Source organism: Hemiscyllium ocellatum, chromosome 6 (assembly GCF_020745735.1).
Source record: "Hemiscyllium ocellatum isolate sHemOce1 chromosome 6, sHemOce1.pat.X.cur, whole genome shotgun sequence".
Taxonomy (NCBI): Eukaryota; Metazoa; Chordata; class Chondrichthyes; order Orectolobiformes; family Hemiscylliidae; genus Hemiscyllium; species Hemiscyllium ocellatum.
This window is the reverse complement of record NC_083406.1, coordinates 26,842,208-26,861,174: the sequence shown is the minus strand read 5'-3', so window position 1 is coordinate 26,861,174 and position 18,967 is coordinate 26,842,208. Positions and strand designations below refer to the sequence as shown.

At 41.8% G+C, this 18,967-nt stretch overlaps 1 protein-coding gene across 6 annotated transcripts in view; it reads left to right on the top strand.

Moving 5' to 3' along the window:
- The window catches only part of LOC132816389 (dachshund homolog 1-like), a 592,865-nt gene that overhangs the window by 454,850 nt on the left and 119,048 nt on the right, over positions 1–18,967 (top strand). For 4 of the 6 annotated variants that reach the window (XM_060825881.1, XM_060825884.1, XM_060825882.1 and 1 more), the window contains 3 exons: positions 1,735–1,890; positions 11,909–12,081; positions 17,953–18,088. In XM_060825881.1, coding sequence (XP_060681864.1) covers positions 1,735–1,890; positions 11,909–12,081; positions 17,953–18,088 — 465 coding nt within the window. The remainder of the gene's footprint in view (positions 1–1,734; positions 1,891–11,908; positions 12,082–17,952; positions 18,089–18,967) is intronic. The other 2 variants (XM_060825885.1, XM_060825887.1) reach the window with 1 other exon arrangement.

The window sequence follows — 18,967 nt, the reverse complement described above, 5'->3', positions numbered from 1 at the left end:
AACCAGTCATTTATTAAATAATCCAGACCATGCTAAGAGTGACACTAGAAATTAATTTAAGATTGTGTATCAGGACCACAGTCTCATGCAAATGTTTGTGCTATAATTTACAGAGATGCAAGCACATAACCTTGTTTTTAAGAAGTCAAACAAACTTGTGAAACTTGAAAGGGTTCAGAAAAGATTTACAAGGATGTTGCCAGGGTTGGAGGATTTGAGCTAGAGGGAGAGGCTGAATAGGCTGGGGCAGTATTCCCTAGAATGTCGGAAGTTGAGGGGTGACCTTTTAGAGGTTTACAAAATTATGAGGGGCATGGATAGGGTAAGTAGACAAAATCTTTTCCCTGGGGTTGGGGAGTCCAGAACTAGAGGGCATAGGTTTCGGGTGAGAGGGGAAAGATATAAAAGAGACTTAAGGGGCAACTTTTTCACACAGAGGGTGGTACGTGTATGGAATGAGCTGCCAGAGGAAGTGGTGGAGGCTGGTACAATTGCAACATTTAAGAAGCATTTGGATGGGTATATGAATAGGAAGGGTTTGGAGGGATATGGGCCAGATGCTGGGAGGTGGGACTAGATTGGGTTGGGATATCTGGTCAGCATGGACTGAAGGGTGTGTTTCCATGCTGTACATCTCTATGACTCTATGGGTATGCATTAAGGCCTATCCAATCTACCTGCCAGGTCCTGAGAATTATGATTGAGAGTTAATTGTGCTTGATGAATCTCCATGTCAATTATGGCCCAACCAGTCGGCGCCCTCTTTTAATGCAGCATAAAATAATAACCATTATTTTCTAGTCTGTTTCTTGTATCTTATTTCTGATGAGCTCAAAACAAAATTACTCCTTTTCGCAACACTGAAGGCTTTTGTATCATCAATCAATGTATCTACTGGTGGCTGCATTCCTGACATATTGGGAAATTTGGCAGCCACATCCAGCTAAGACTTCATTGGGTCCAGAAGATCTTTTACATCCTTCCTCTCCCCTTTCCATCACCAATCCCTGAGGTTTCCAGTCGCTCCCGCCAGACACTCACAACCATCTCATCCCTCCCTAACTAACGTCTCCAAACTCCACTCTGCATACTGTGCTCCAACTGCAACACCGTCCCCCACAAAACAAAAGCCAGCTTCCAAGAACTGATTCTTTCTGATTCAGATTCTGAGCCATTCCCTCATAATTCTTCAATTAGGCTCATTGGAGCAGTTAACCTTAAGGACTCAGTCTGTGCTGTTTGACTAGTCGATCAACAGGAACTTGCCGAGCTTATGGACAGAGTTGATCAATTGGTGACGTTCAAAACTCAAAACAAAATCCAATTGATCTTGAGCTGGTCAGCAAATAAACAGTTTGAAAATGGTTTGTGATGCGAGGTTGGCAGAGCTGGTAGAAACATTTGATTTTGTAAATCACTTCCTGGAGTTTGTTGAGGCACATTTGGCCATCCTGCACTACTCTGCAGTTGTCAATGGAAGCCATTATTCTGCCATAAAAAGGAGGTGTTGCATATGATGGGGAACGGCGGATGGAAAGTAGACTTGGCTTTTCTCACTGCTGCTTAGCTGTCACCTATCTGCTGCCTGATCATAGAATAACAGTACTGGGTGTTCCCTGGGTGCAACCCTGGTGGATGGCAGGTGTTGCGCTTCTGGCTAAAGCAGGAAATTGGGCAGAGGATAAGGAAGGAATGCTGATGAACTCACATTGTGTTCTCTTTCCTATCCTGCAGGTAGCAGCGATGGCTCCTGGGATAAAGATAAACTGCAGTCTCCCACTGGCCCATCGTCACAGGGCTCTGCCAGTCATCCTCCCCTCTCCAGCCAGCACAACCTCGCAGTAAACCACTCCCTCAACTCCCTGCAGCAGAACCACTTATTACCCAATGGTGAGGACAGCTTTCTGTGTCATCAGATGTCCTTGTATATGCCATTTTTTATTATTTTTGTAAGCCAACCAATGTTGAATAAGAATAGGGAACAAACAGCTCATTTCGTCCTTTGTTGTCAACACCATTACATCACGTCTCAGTCAAATGCTGTCAGCAGCTATTTGGTCACATAATGGAGATTATTGTCAACTGTTTCCCAATGATATTCATAGCAATCAAAATTCAAGCCTAAAATTTACTTTTAAAAGAGCAAAGTGCAGAGAGATGGAATAGATAGATGTATTTCATAAAACAAATCTGCACTCTTTGTCTTTTAATTAATTATTTTCAGCATCACTACGCACCCTTGGGCAGAAGATGATTCACCCCGCTACCCCTGGTGCTGCTCAATTCCCCCTCTTCCTCCCATCACCTATAACCTCAGGAAACAAAGTCCACTAGAAATTGACTTGCTTTTTGCAAGGCAACCCCACAGCTATAATGCACGGTGTGTGGAATAAATATTTCCTAATTGTGGAAATTCTACCTCTCATTTTGGAGGAATTCTGCATTTAGAAGCTGCCAGCCATCCTGATTGACTGGCATGCATCAACACTCCTGGTAAGTCCAAACTTCAGCAGTGGGCACTAACAGAACTACAGAACGAGGGCCAACCTGGATCATGGCTGCACCAAGAGGCGAGGCCTGAAGTCTTATGGTGGGGTGAGATTCCAGAGCTTATGTTGGGACTTGGCACGTGTTGGTGCAAGGCTGGGATCTATTTGGTACGTGAAAGGGAGAGTGAAGTGGCATGTTGGGGAGATGATCTCCTCCCTTCCATGCACACAGGATGAAGTAATCTCCTTTCCACCCCCATCCTTCTGGTATTGTGCATGTTGGCCTTTAAAAACAGGCTGCCCAATCCCAGCTGCAACAGACGTATTTCAGAGCGAGCGAAGTAGTTATTGGGGCCTGTGAGCTTTTTTAGCAAGTTCACACCACCCTTAATGATTTACTTAAATATGTCAGACAGACTGCCAATTTCAGCACCTACCCATGCTCCCTGTTATGAGGATAAGTGCAGGGTGAGTGAGAAAGTGACAGGTTGGAAAACTGAGATATTTCACATACCTCCCTACCAAAGGGGCATGTGATATCCAATCCTTTTGTAGCACGCTTTCATAATGCAGGAGCTTGGACTAAATGTTATCAAAGTTCCTTGAACCCAAGCAATAATCATTATTTTTATATCTCCATACTGCTTTTAAAACACTTCAAAGAGAAGACTGTGAGGAAATTGAACTGGGAACAAGGGAATCCAGATGTATGTGGCAGAGATTTTGTGTGTGCTTTTCTGTGTGTGTGTGTCTGTGTGTGTCTCTGTGTTTCTGAGCGTTGAGTCTGTCTGCCTGCATATTCATGCATGTGCTATAAGGGGGTATCTTCTATGATTATGATCCAATAGTAACAAAATATCAATGCTATATTTACTGGTCAGGATAATGTGTGGCTTAGAGGAGAAATTACAAGTGGTGCTGTTCCTACACAACTTGTACTTCTAGGGAGAGGTCATAGGTTCATTAGGTGCTGTTGAAGGAGACATGGCAAGTGGTTGCAGTGCATCTTGTAAATGCTACACACTGCAGCAATTATGCGGTGGCGCAAGCAATGAATATTTAATTTGGCATCACGGTGGCTCATTGGTTAGCACTGCTGCCTCATAGCACCAAGGTCCCAGGTTCAATTCCAGCCTCGGATAACTATCTGTGAGGAGTTTGCACATTCTCCCCGTGTCTGCATGGGTTTCCTCGGGGTGCTCCAATTTCCTACCACAGTCCGAAGATGTGCAGGTCAGGTGAATTGGCTGTACTAAGTTGCCCATAGTGTTCGGTGTATTAGTCAGAGGGAAATGGGTCTGGGTGGGTTACTCTTCGGAGGGTCGGTGTGGACTGGTTGAGCCGAAGGCCCTGTTTCCATACTGTAGGGAATCTAATTTTAAAAAAGTCAGAGCTGTGAAAACTCTCTTTTATTCTGATCCTAGCATCTACTTACTGCCAGTAGAATAAATTTATAATCTCCTCCAATCTAGTTTTTTTTAGTAATATTCAGTTTCAGTACATTTTTAATAATTGATTTCAGCCCCACACCTATCCTTGTCCCTCAGTTCATTCTTTCTGCAGCATCAGATGTTAGTTCCTTGAGCTGTCTTTCTACGATTCCCTTCAGATGTCCTTTCTGATTTACGCACCTTGTGCAAAATGTAAATACTTGATTTTCTACCACTTCATAGTCTACCACTTTAATTTTGAACTCATGCTCCCTTGCATTTGGGGCCTTTGTAACAATGAGTTAGTTTCTCAGGTCAAAAGATCAGAGGCTGAGAATTTTAGAGTGAGCAAATTCCCCTTCTGACCTTCCAGTGCTTGTCTTCCATCTGCAAGTCACGAGTGTGATGACACTACACTCCACTTGCCTGAATCATTTCAACAGCCCTCAAGAACTAACTCCTGTTTTCAAGATGCTTCACTGTTAATATTTTTGAAGGTTCATATCAAAGAATTTTGACAGTGTTTCAATTTGATACCTGAACACATTTTGTTTTCAAAAAGGGTCACTAAGTGGACTTTGGGCCTTTTACATTATAGAAACTTCTTTGAGGCTCTTTTTAACATGGCTTTAGCTAATTCCTTTGACTTGTTCATTAGAAATCACATGCCCAAGTTTATGGCTTTGATGTAGATATTGTTTGGAGTTCTGTTGGGGTGCTACCAATTGAGAGAGACAGAAGCTCCCCAGCTCATTCTCTACCTTTCTGAGAAAAAATCTTTTGGAGAGCTCAATGTGTGGTCTCAAAAACAGCAACTATTCTCCTGAAAAGCTTCTGAATCATTCACATCTCCTGAACCACCATGCTTAAAAGTCCCAATGTTTAGTACCAGGATGCTGATCAAAAGCCTACTAGAACCTTCACAGCTTATCCTTTTCTGTTCTTCAAAATATTTTTTTCTATTTTAAATCGCTGCAAAGAAAGTTATTTTTCACTTTAAGTGGTCTGCATGTGTCAGCAGTTGGGATGCTGTATAGAAGTGTAAGTACTTATACTGTCTTTTTCAAATTGTGCATTAATCAGCTTTACAGCCTTGCTGAGTATGCCCTGTTTTCACAATGAATCAAATTTTTAGTATTAAAGAGACCTCATTGATTATTTTATTCTAAATCTAATATGGATAAAGGATATAATGCCGTATCAGTAACTGAGTGAAGCACTTAAATTTGTGTTGTGACCAGTGAACTGCTAGAACTCGAGACTGACACTGCACTCCTCCAACCACAGTTATAACAACATCATCCCGGACAGGATAACCCCTTTTAATTGGCATCCTAACCACCAAATTAAATATTCATTGCTTGCTCCACTGCATAGCCGCTGCAGTGTGTAGCATTTACAAGATACACTGCAGCCACTTCCCAAGTCTCCTTCAACAGCTCCGAATGAACCTATGACCTCTACCTAGAAACACAAGGGCAGCAGTTGTATAGGCACAGCACCACTTGTAATTTCTCCTCTAAGCCACCCATTATCCTGACCAGTAAATATAGCATTGATATTTTGTTACTGTTAGATCATAATCATAGAAGATACCCCCCTAACAGCACACACGCATATGCGGGCAGACACGCATATACAGGCAGACACACACACCCACATCTGAATTCCCTTGTTCCTAGTTCAATCTTTAGAATGTTTTAAAAGTAGTATAGAGATATAAAAATAATGATTATTGCTTGGGTTCAAGGAACTTTGATAATATTTTGTTTTTGAATAAATTTTCTATACTGATCAACCTTTGCATTTTGGCAGTTCTAATTAGTCATTGAATAGATGCTATAAACCTTTGCATATAAAACTTAATTGAGAGTCTGGTGCTGGAAAAGCACAGCAGGTCAGGCAGCTTCCGAACCATTCCTGATGAACGGCTTTTGTCCAAAACATCGATTCTCCTGCTCCTTGGATGCTACCTGACCTGCTGTGCTTTTTCAGCATCACACTCTCAACTCTGATCTCCAGTATCTGCAGTCCTCATTTTCTCCCATATAAAACATAATAATTGTTTTTTTTTCTAGTTTTGCTTTTCATAGTGATGTATTTGCAGATTTCTATTTGATGATTAAGTTGTTATAATGGTGTATGTTACAATTGGTTTAGAGCCTGAATTGTTATGACAACTTGCACTTGTTTCAGTGTGAAGCAATGGATAGTTATAATAATGTTCTTCCCATCATATGGCTTATCAGGAACTCTTCCTGATCCTAACACCTCCCACTGGCATATATTGGAAAGATGTCAGGTTGATACTCAACCTGTTTGGCCATGCTATGAGCTTTCCTTTCTCAGCCATCAGGACATGGAGTAGGACTCGAGCTCTGATCTTCTGGTTTAGAGGCATAGATTCTACCCATTGCACTCAAGACCTGTTCCAAAACAACATAAGACCATAAGACATAGGAATGGAAGTAAGGCCATTCAGCCCATCGAGTCCACTCTGCCATTCAATCATGGCTGATGGGCATTTCAACTCCACTTACCCTCATTCTCCCCGTAGCCCTTAATTCCTCGAGACATCAAGAATCTATCAATCTCTGCCTTGAAGACATTTAGCGTCCCGGCCTCCACTGCACTCTATGGCAATGAATTGGCTGAAGAAATGTCTCCACATTTCTGTTCTGAATTGATTCCCTCTAATTTTAAGGCTGTGTTCATGGGTCCTAGTCTCCTCGTCTAATGGAAAAAATTTCCTAGCGTCCACCCTTTCCAAGCCATGTATTATCTTGTAAGTTTCTATTAAGTCTCCCCTTAATCTTCTAAACTCGAATGAATACAATCCCAGGATCCTCAGCCGTTCCTCGTATATTAGACCAACCATTCCAGGGATCATCTGTGTGAATCTCCGCTGGACACGTTCCTGTGCCAGTATGTCCTTCCTGAGGTGTGGGGACCAAAACTGGACACAGTACTCCAAATGGGGCCTAACCAGAGCTTTATAAAGTCTCAGTAGCACAACGGTGCTTTTATATTCCAACCCTCTTGAGATAAGTGACAACATTGCATTCGCTTTCTTAATCACGGACTCAACCTACATGTTTACCTTTAGAGTATCCTCAACTAGCATTCCCAGATCCCTTTGTACTTTGGCTTTACAAATTTTCTCACCGTTTAGAAAGTAGTCTATGCTTTTATTCTTTTTGCCAAAGTGCAAGACCTCGCATTTGCTCACGTTGAATTCCATTAGCCATTTCCTAGACCACTCTCCCAAACTGTCTAGATCCTTCTGCAGCCTCCCCACTTCCTCAGTACTACCTGCCTGTCCAACTAACTTCGTATCATCGGCAAACTTCGCTAGAATGACCCCAGTCCCTTCATCCAGATCATTAATATATAATGTGAACAGCTGCGGCCCCAACACTGAACCCTGCGGGACACCACTTGTCACTGGCTGCCATTCCGAAAAAGAATAAATGAAGGTGGTGATTGTTTTAGGCGGAAGCAGTAGTGTTGTGATAATGTCACTGGTCTAGTAATCTAGACAGCCATGCTAATGTTCTGGGAACTAAGGTTCAAATCTCACCACAAAGTAACTGTTGAAATTTAAATTCAATTAATCTGGAACTGAAAGCAAATTTTCATAATGATGTTATGAAACTATCATCAATTGTTCCAAAAATTCAACTGATTCACTGATGTTCTTCAGGGAAGGAATTCTGCATTTTTACCGAGTCTGGTTTATGTGTGACACTCGATTTGCATGCATGTGGTTGACTCTTAACTTTCTTCTGAAATTACCTTGCAAGCCCTTCAATTCAAGAGATGGACAACAAATGCTAGCCTCACCAGTGATGCCCATAGAATGGATGCGTTTTTTAAAAGAATTGTCATTTTAAATTGCTTGACAGTACCATGTCTGTCATGTTTTCTCCCTTATTCTTTTCTTGAAAGTGTTGGCATGCTTTTAGCTGGTGGAATGTACTGTGTGAAACTAGACAACTATGGTGTATTGCCCAAGTGGTTAGTGTCCAAAGTTAGTGAGCATTGACAAGCTATTTTGCTGTAAATAACACCTTAACTGAAACTGATTCTGTCTGCATGAAAAACCCACTCAAGCATGGGTCAATGTTCAAGCCAACTTAGAATCATAGCAATTTACAGCACAGAAACAGACCCTTTGTCCAACTCATCCGTGCCAACCAGATATCCCCAAACAATCAAGTCCTACCTGCAAGCTTCTGGCCCAAATCCTTCCAAACCTTTCCTATTCATATACCCATCCAGATGCCTTTTAAATTTGCAATTGTACCAGCCTCCACCACATCCTCTGGCAGCTCATTCCATATACTCACCACCCTCACCACGGAATGATTTTGTAAACCTCCATAAGTTCATCCCTCAGCCTCCGACAGTCCAGGAAAAGCAGCCTTAGCGATTCAACCTCTCCCTATAGTTCAAATCCTCCAACCCTGGCAACATCCTTGTAAAACCTTTCTGAACCCTTTCAAGTTTCACAATATCTTTCAGACAGGAAGGAGACCAGAACTGCACACAATATTCCAACAGTGGCCTAACCAATGTCCTGATAATCGCAACATGAGCTCCCATCTCCTCGATAAATACTCTTGACCAATGAAGGAAAGCATATCGAATATCTTCTTCACAATCCTATCTATCTGTGACTCCACTTTCAAGGAGCTCTTTGTTCAGCAACACTCTCTAGGACCTTAACATTAAGTATATAAGTCCTGCTAAGATTTGCTTTCCCAAAATGCAGCATCTCACATTCATCTAAATTAAATGCTATCTGCCACTTCTCAGCCCATTGGCCCATCTGATCAAGAACCGTTGTAATCTGAGGTAACCTTCTTCGCTGTCCACTACACCTCCAATTTTGGTGTCATCTGCAAACCCACTAATTATAACTCTTATTCTCACATCCAAATCATTTACATAAATGATGAAAAGTAGTGGACCTAGCACCAATCCTTGCGGCACTCCATTGATCACAGGCCTCCAATCTGAAAAACGACCCTCCACCACCACCCTGTGTCTTCTACCTTTGAACCAATGCTGTCTCGAAATGGCTAGTTCTCCCTGTATTCCATGAGATCAAACCTTGCTCACCAGTCTTCCATGAGGAACCTTGTTGAACACCTTACTGAAGTCCATATAGATCACCTCTACCACTCTGCCCTCATCAATCCCCTTTGTTACTTCTTCAAGAAACTCAATTAAGTTTCTCATGCATAAAGCCATGTTGAGTATCCCTAATCAGTCCTTGCCTTTCCAAATACGTGTACATTCTGTCCCTCAGGATTCCCTCCAATAACTTGCCCACCACTGATGTCAGGCTCACTGGTCGTAGTTCCCTGGCTTGTCCTTACCACCTTTCTTAAACAAAAGCATGACGTTAGCCAACTTCCAGTCTTCCAGCACCTCACCTGTGACTAGTGATGCTACAAATATCTCAGTAAGAGGCCCACAAATCAACTCCCTCGCTTCCCACAGAGTTCTATGGTACACCTGATCAGGTCCTGGGGAATTATCCACTTTTATGCGTGGATAATTGATCAGGTCCTGGGGAAGATTGATGTACAGAGAAATCTGGGTGTTCAGGTCAAATGTTCCCTGAAGGTGGCAGATCAGTAGAGTGTTCAAGAAGCCATAAGTCAAGTTTTCCTTCATCGGACGGGTATTGAATACAAGAGTTGGCAGGTCATTTTATAGTTGTATAAGACTTTGGTTTGGCCACATTTGGAATGCTGTGCACAGTTCTGGTTACAACATTGGATGTTTTATAGAGGGTGCAGAGGAGGTTCACCTGGATGTTGCCTGCTATGGAAACTGCTAGCTACAATGAGAGGTTGAGTAGATTAGGATTATTTTCATTGGAAACATGGAGATTGAGGGGGGATCTGATTGAGGCCTACAAAATCATGAGGGGTGTAGATAGAGTGGGTAGCAAGAAACTTTTTTCCCAGAGTGGAAAATGAGTGAGTGGAGGACTCAATTACTGGGGGTTACAAGTTCAAAGTGAGAGGGGAAAAGTTTAGGGGAGATATATGTGGAAAGTTCTTCACGCAGAACATGGTAGGTACCTGGAATGCATTGCCAGTGGAGATGGAACGACAGCGTCATCTAAGATGTATCTGGACAGATATTTGAATAGGCGGGGAGCAAAGGGATACAGATCCTTAGAAATTTGTGGCAGGTTTAGATAGAGGATCTGAATAGGCACAAGCTTGGAGGGCCGAAGGGCCTGTTCCTGTGCTGTAAGGTTCTTTGTTCTTTGTTCTAACCACAGGTTCACAGCCCATTGACGGAAACAACTGTAAAACAAAAGAAAGCTTATGGAATTATAATGTGTTTCTGAAGGGTTCTGAGTAATGTGAGCTTAAGTGAGTTGTGTGAGGCAGTGAGGCCCATCTCAACATCAAGGTCATCTCATTCCTTCTATGCTGTGATTGGATGTGGATGGTGATGTGAATGAGGAATAGGAACTTGGCCAGAATTTTCCATTGTTCTGTTGTGTATTGGCCAGTCACAAAATCTCCATTGAGTGCTTTGACATACAATCAGCTGAGTCAGGACTGCATGAGAAATGAACTCAGGAAGTTCTAATCTGTGTAGCTCAATCCCATGTTGGGTTTGCATGGACGACTGATAGTCATTTCAGTTATTTCTGCAGTGAATGTATTTTAGAAAATTGCTCCTTCACTAATTTGGCAAAACTTTGAACACTGATGTAATAACTAAATCCTTCCTTCTTTCTCTTGTATTTTATGATTTATTAATAATCAATGTGTTTGGCTGCATTGTGAATGAAACTTCAGTTGCCATCAAGTCCAGGAACGGAACTCAATCAGAGTCATGGATACTACACACTCTGTGCCACAAGACCTTGAGTAGACCCCCAGTGGAGCACATATACAAAAAGGGTGTTAAAGCCTTCATCCATCTGGTAGCCTACCCGTCTCACACTCAACACTTTACTATTCTCACTCAACTGCTAACTTGTCCCCTCACCTACCTGGCATCCTATTCCTCTCACCCACCTTGCTCCTTAATCCCTCATCCACCTGCCACCCTAGCACCATAACCCCTACCCACCTGGCACCTGATCTCTTGCCTATCTGGCATCCAAGCCCATTTCCTGCCTTACTCACCAGGCACCCCAAACCCGACACATACATTTTATGCTTAACTTTCTCTATAGTATTAAAGTGGCTGTTGACCATTTAAAATTGGAATATGACACATTCCTGAAGAAGGGCTTATGCCTGAAACGTCGAATCTCCTGTTCCTTGGATGCTGCCTGACCTGCTGCGCTTTTCCAGCAACACATTTTCAGATATGACACAATTACTACTATAACAAGAGGCATGGTTATCATGCTAATTCTTTGTATTGCTGGCTGCAAGGATTCCTGGATAGGTTTCTGCTATGTTGTAACGGGAGGCTCCCATCAAGTAATGTCCAGGGCAGAAGTCATAACATCGCAAGTGTGTATTTGTTGTGTCTGATCAGGATTAGAAAGAGTTTTCGGGACTAGATTTTGGAGGCGTTGTAAATGACATTGATATGGAGGCCATAGCCGTTTGGATTTCATGGGTACAGCCTCTGAAGCACTCTCAAATAATTTTTATTTAAATTATATCTATGCACTTGTAAAACATTTTAGAATTTGCAAATTGCATGATTCCCTCTGCTGATTAAGAGATAAATATTAGCCAAGTCATCAGGAGAACTTCTGACATCTTAATTAATGATAGATAATATTTTGCATCCTAAACAGGCAATTGGGGCCCAAGTGTACGTGAGGATGCATTGCAGAAAAAAAATGTAAAAAGGAAAATATTAATATTTAAATACAGTCTGCTGAGTATGGAAAATTGTGTAGAAATATCCTTGCTATCTTGCTTTACTCCCAGAATCAGTTGCACAAATCATTCTTGAAGTTGCTGAAATGACTCTCTTTGTCCCTTTCAGGTCTGGAGCTCCCCTTCATGATGATGCCTCATCCACTCATTCCTGTCAGCCTACCTCCTGCCTCTGTTACCATGGCTATGAGCCAGATGAACCACCTTACCACTATCGCCAATATGGCAGCTGCAGCCCAGGTACAAAGTCCCCCTTCCAGGATGGAAACCTCAGTTATTAAGGTAAATATATTGTAGCTACAATTATCTCAATAACTAACCAGTTACAACTTTTTGTATTAAAAATGTGTTGTGATATTATGCTGGGCAATATCTAAGAATAGGCTAATATGTTACAAAGAGTTGTGTTCAAGCCAACTTGATTCCATGATTGATGTGTATGTATTCTTAATTGCTTCAATAGATTGGTTATTCGGGATCTATTTTCCAGAATTGGGCAATTTTAGGAAGCACTGATTGGGCACAAGTTCAGTTGTTTGCACATTCATTGCTGCTTTTTCTGCTCAATTGATAAAATCACAGAAAAAAATTACTTATGAATTTCTAAAAGTTGTCATTGAGTTGTCTCCCTGCATTCACTTAACAAGCGTCAGTCCTACAGGAGGATCCCGGGTTGCACCTGATTCACCATCCTGACCTCACAATTCTTGGCCTCAATGTAGACCCGAACAGGCATCCTCTCAGCATGGTATAGCAGCTTGGTGCTGTGGCCCCACAGCCCAGCATGGCAGTCTCTTGGATTGCATGGCGGTCTCTTAGTAGCCCAGTGTGGCGGTCTCTCAGCATGCGATTCCTCAGTGGCTCAAAAAGGTGGTCTCTCAGCCTGGCATAGCCTCAGTGTGGACTCAGGGTGATTCCAGAGTGATCCTCCCAGCCTCGTGACCCCTGAGGTGAAACCTGGTGCAGGCTGGAGTCAAAGCCTGGTTCGGACTGGAGCATCGACTTGTTTTTTTCTCCTTTTTATAATTTATTCCTAAAATCTGCAATGATGAACTTTTTACTTCTCTATTTTTATAAAAACTGTAACTGAAGAAACTGTACCTAAGGACCTTTGAACCTGAGATGGTGCTGTAAGTGGCAACTAGTACACTTTTCACTGCACATTATTTGAGTATGTGTGACAATAAAGCTAATTCTAATTCTAATGGTCTGGATTAAATTGGAAATGCTATATTTGGACACACTGCACTAGATTCATGGAGCTACGTATTGGATGTTGATTTGCAACATTTCCCTTTTAATTGCGTTTGAGCCCACACTACAAGACATTGTGTCATGGGTAAGCAGAGTGTAAGAATGCCATCGAATGAGAATCGTGAATGTGCAGTATTATGTAATATATAAATACACATAGACTAACAATGGGTCGTTTCACAGTGAATAAGACCTTGATATCCCATATGAGTTTGTCACTTATATGATTAATGAGTCCTTTATTACTTGCAGAATAAACTGTGTTAATTCACTGTAACACAGGAATGCAGTAGTGCTGCGTTGCTTGGGGCTTGATAAAATGATACAAGGATTTGATCCAGAAATATTGAAGTTGATTTTAACCCGAGCTGTCTTGTGGCAACCTGCTCTAAGAGGGGTCGGCATTTAAAATCAACCAGGCACTGTATTAGCTACTAACCCACCCAAATCAGTGGATCTGATCTCTTGAGCAAGCAGGAAGTGCACCCATCTGAGTTTGGCAAGTTCTTTCTTCATATGTGCAGATTGAGATCTATGCACTTATCAGGTCCCAAATGCAATCTTGAGTTGATCCAGGGCTTGGAAATAAAATGGACCTTAATTGCCTGGATTTTCAGTTTGAAGTCAGGAGCCCAATGTTCAAGTCAAGTGTAGCTCCCACATTTTATTGGGAATGCTTGCCTAAATGGATTTTTGGTGAGCTGCCCATAGAGTGACCAGAGGGCATGACCTCAGTCCAATTAACAATGGTAGATGGCCTCCTGAGAGTGGAAAGACAGTATGATGTCTTCAGAAGTATCCTGAAAGTGCTCTTTGAAGAGCCAGTTTAAAAACTTAAAAAGCACACGCTCGGTTATAGTCCAACAGGTTTAATTGGAAGCACTAGCTTTCAGAGTGCTGCTCCTTCATCAGGTGGTTGAAAAATTAAAAATCACACAACACCAGGTTATAGTCCAATCTGGTGTTGACTGATTTTTAACTTTGTACACCCCAGTCCAACACCGGCATCTCCAAATCAGTTTAAACACAAAATCATTTTAATGATGGTCACAGATATTAGATTAGATTCCCTACAGTGTGGAAATAGGTCCTTCGGCCCAACAAGTCCATACCGACCCTCCGAACAGTAACCCACCCCCCCGACTAATGCACCAAAATTGCATGCCCAATTCACCTGACCTGCACATCTGGGAGGAAACCGGAGTACCTGAAGGAAACCCACACAGACGCGGGGACAGTGTGCAAACTCCACATATTGGCAAGATGATGATGAGAAGGCAACCCTCCATTCATTGGCCAGGTGCTACTGCATTTGGACAAACTGCAGGGACGGTGCACCCCCACAAACATTGCTCCCTCTGCAACTCCCCTGCTTCCCTTCCTATCAACCCCCCCACCCTGAAGAGGCCATTGCCTCTGGGTGGACATGTGTCAATAGATCCAACTGCAGACTGAAAATATCTAATCTATAGAAGGTCTAAACCTCAATAGACCCCTCAATTGTCTCGATTTGCTCAGCTACATTCTTGGATTTGCCTTCCCTCTTCAAAATGAATATCTGTTCTCTATGTTTCTGAAGATAATATAGTTTTAGTGTCAGGCATCCAACTACATAAATTGTAGCTTCTCTTAATAGACATGCGATGAGAATATTGCTTCCCAACTCCCCTGCCAAATGTTTCTTTCCCCCAATTTTCTTATCTCTCCTGACAGTCACCCTTCAATATTTCTCCAGTGAATACCATGAGCGGCAGTTTTTTATTCCACAGTGTTTCAGGTGGTTGAGAAGCAGGAAAAAGTGCAAAATATCCTTTCAGGCCTCACTGTCAGGCCACAGGTCTATTAATTCACTGGCATACTGGAATCAAACATTAACTCTGTTTCTCTCTCCACAGAAACTACAAGACCAGCTGAGTCTTTCGCATTTTTTGTTTTCTATTCCAGATTACCAGTATCTGCAGTGTTTTGCTTCTATTAAGAGCTTAGAAGATGTTCTCTTTCAGAATCCCTTTCATACACAGACGATGAATACAATCTGTCCAGATTCACTCAAATGAGTGTAGGCCTCACCTGACTTCATCTGGGAGGACTGGCAACATTAAATGAGAACCTAGATTTCCCAGAGGGGAGAAAAAAAAACACAGTATAAAAATACAAATACTTGGAAATGAATGTGTTGGTCCTTCATTTAGAAATATGTGTTGGACTTGTAGGTGCTATTCCCCAGTTTTATAACTTATTCCTTCTGGCTTGCATACTTTTATGATGCTCCTTCCTGCTCCTCATAGACATATAAAATAGTGACCAAAATGAAGCCAGGGTGATTAAAAAGTCTGAACAGGTCATTGTACCCCTACCTATGCTTCTTCTTGCAATGGGAGACATAGTGTTTAATTGTTCTGTGTTTGATTATAAGAGATGGATAATCAATCCATTCTCAGCGTGCTTGGTTGATAGAGCCTGGATTTTTAGAGGACAGTAAATAGACACCATAGAAGAAGCTACCAGAAATTTGGAAGCTTGGGTGCATGTATGTTTTAAAAGTCCTGTGAACAAACCTGTTGTACTCTTAGAAATTAGTGTCATTTCTGCATTGGTCTGGGATAAATAAAATGGATATGTAGGCAGGTTGTGTTGAGATGTCCCCTCAGCCCAGCTAATTATAATGATGGAGGCCTTGCCTCAGAATGGGTCTGTATCTATGTTTACATGTAAGGAACAAAAAGCCAATTGCATTCTTTCCAATCTTGAAGCGCTTCACTATCATTCCAGTTGATAATTTCAGCACATGGTTAGGACCATTCTACTTGCTGTCAGTAATACATGCAGCATATGCACCATTTTATTATTATCATGAACTTTGCATTAATATTGAGTATAACAATATTTACAGTGATTCAGTCACTGGACACAGGAACTTTGAGCACAATTGCTAACCTGGGCTCAAAGTACCAAATTTCTAACGGAGTTTAAAATAGCTACAATTTTTAAAAAGCTTGCATAATTTTAAAGCAAATTGCCTAATGGAAACTGCAGAATTCATAGTAAGAATTCATAGCGGCAGAGCCTCACAGTGTCAGAGACCCGGGTTCAATTTCCGCCTCAGGCGACTGACTGTGTGGAGTTTACACATTCTCCCCGTGTCTGCATGGGTTTCCTCCGGGTGCTCCGGTTTCCTCCCACAGTCCAAAGATGTGCGGGTCAGGTGAATTGCCCATGCTCAATTGCCCGTCGTGTTAGGTAAGGGGTAAATGTAGTGATATGGGTGGGTTGCGCTTCGGCAGGTGGGTGTGGACGTGTTGGGCCGAAGGGCCTGTTTCCACACTGTAAGTAATCTAATCTAAAAAAAAACAGACATGAGTTAACAAGGCCACATACGCAAACCCCAAAACAAGTATCACTTATTAGAAATGATTCTATGATTAGCAGGACTTGCTGACAAACCCTTGAGTATGCTAATAGCAGAAGCAATAATCAATTTGGTGATGTCATTTCCTGGGGTGACATCATTTCCTGTGGTAATGTCATTTCCTGTTATTTTTCTCCAGTTGGAATTCCAACCGGAACTCTATCAACAAACGCATTTACTTGGATTCCATTTAGCAGCCCCTGGAGAAAATGAACAGGAAATGACATCACAAACCCAAGGAAACCTAAACACATAAATAGAAAGCAGGCCATGCCACCAGTGCTTCATCTGGAAGTTCATTGATGATTTTACCAAGTATGGTAATGAAATGTCGTGAAAATGAATCTTCCAGTTCAGCGAGCAAACCTGCATCCAGAATCCCAAACCTGACCTACACATCTTTGCAAAACTCGCTTTCTAGTTTGTATCTTGGTTAAAGTCACCCATAAATAGTGTTGTCTCTTTATCACAATATCCCTTTTTTTTATATGCTTTGACCCACTTTGTGATTAGTGTTGGAGGATCTGTAGACACTTTCAACTAGTTTAATCATCCTCAATCTCCACCCAAACTGTTCCAGCATCCTGATCTCCTGAACCAAAATCATCACTAATTAATTACACTAACACCATATTTAATTAAGAGTGCTATACCTGAACCTTTACTTAGCTTCCTATTCTTCTTGAATGTCATTAAAACTCTATCTACTTACCTAACAGTGCAGTTTGCAAGAACACTGGCTCCAGATTGATTTAAATGTAAACCATCCCAATGGTACAACCCACATTTTCCAGTACCAGTGCCAGTGACTGGTGAAAATGAGCTAATTTCTTTCACACCCGACTTTGAGCTAGATATCATCTAATTTTATGTACCCTGAATCAATTTACACATAATAATCTGGAGATTAGATGCCTACCTTCATTGCTGGATATTGTACATATTGAGGCAGCTAATTTTTTCTAATCTGATCATGATGTACACCAGGCATGCAACATATGTTTTGATCATAGCCATGCACCTGTCATAGAGGGGGATGGATGCATCAATTTTGCCTTAACATTGCCTATAGTATAGTTGTAACTGGTATGAAGTTGTTCTTTGTGACAATAACAATTTAAGTAGCGATTAAACACCAAAAGATCAACCCATTACAAAATATGCTTTGTCTGCCCTATGTGAAGCAGTAGTATTCATCTGCATATTTATAAGGTGACAATGCCAGTTTTAAGTTGGCATCTGTAGTCAAACAGCATTGGGCTCTAACCATTTAAATGACGTTGCCCTGAGGCTTCAGATTTGATGTCATCTAAATCATGTGATTTGATTTAATTCCACACAAGGATCGTATTTTTATCAGTGCTGCTTTGTTATCATTCTCTTGCTTCGGTCATTTCCCCTTAAAGACCTCAAATTTTTCTCAAGTTCTGATGGCGCATCTGTTTTGTTTATGTCATCCTTGTTTAACCTTTTGCTGCTGTCCTTTGCAGGAACGTGTACCTGACAGCCCTTCACCTGCTCCATCCCTGGAAGATGGCCGCCGGCCAGGAAGCCATCCTTCTTCCCATCGGAGCAGCAGTGTGTCGAGTTCACCTGCTCGGACTGAGAGCTCCTCTGACAGAATCCGTGAGTTTCTTCTACAATCAGATTCCATTTTAAATTTTTCATCTGTCTAAGTTATTTTAAAAGTATTCAGATGCAGTATTTAGGTTTAAAAGGCAAAGATGAAGAAAGATCATCACAAGAAAATGAAAGGTGAATGAGAATACAAATTCTGGAGCAATATGTCATGCTATTTTGCAGTACAATAACATTTTAAATGGTTACATTGTAATTGTGAGACATTAAAAGTTGTGTTTCCTCCCCAACTTTTGGTCAGCCTAAAATCCCTACAATGCAGATAGAGCCATTTGACCCACTGAATCTGCATCAACCCTCCAAAGAGCATCCCCACCCTATCCCCATAACCCTGCATTAACGATGTCTAACCCAACTAAACTGTACATCCTTGGATACTATAGTCAATTTAGCATGGTCAATCCACCTAACCTGCACATTTTTGGACTGTGGGAGGAAATCCCCACAGGCTTGAGGTTGGTTTCATAAGAGAGAAGAAGTTTGAAAGGGGATTAAACTGAGACATATAAGACAATCGGAGGGTTAGGTAGGTTGAACAGTGAGGACCTTTTTCCTCGGATGATAATGGCTAGCATTAGGGGACATAGCTTTAAAATGAGGGATGAGAGATATAGGGCAGGTTTCAGTGGTAGCTTCTTTACTCAGAGATTGTAGGGGTGTGGGACACACTGCCTGCCAACTTTAAGGGCATTTAAGTGGTCATTGGATAAACAAATGAATGAGAATAGAATAGTGTAGGTTAGATGGACTTCAGGTTGGTTCCTCAGGTCAGCACAACATCGAGGGTGAAGGGCCTGGACTGTGCTGTGATGTTCTATGTTCCAGACATAGGGAGAATGTGCAAACTCCACACAAATGTTTACCCAA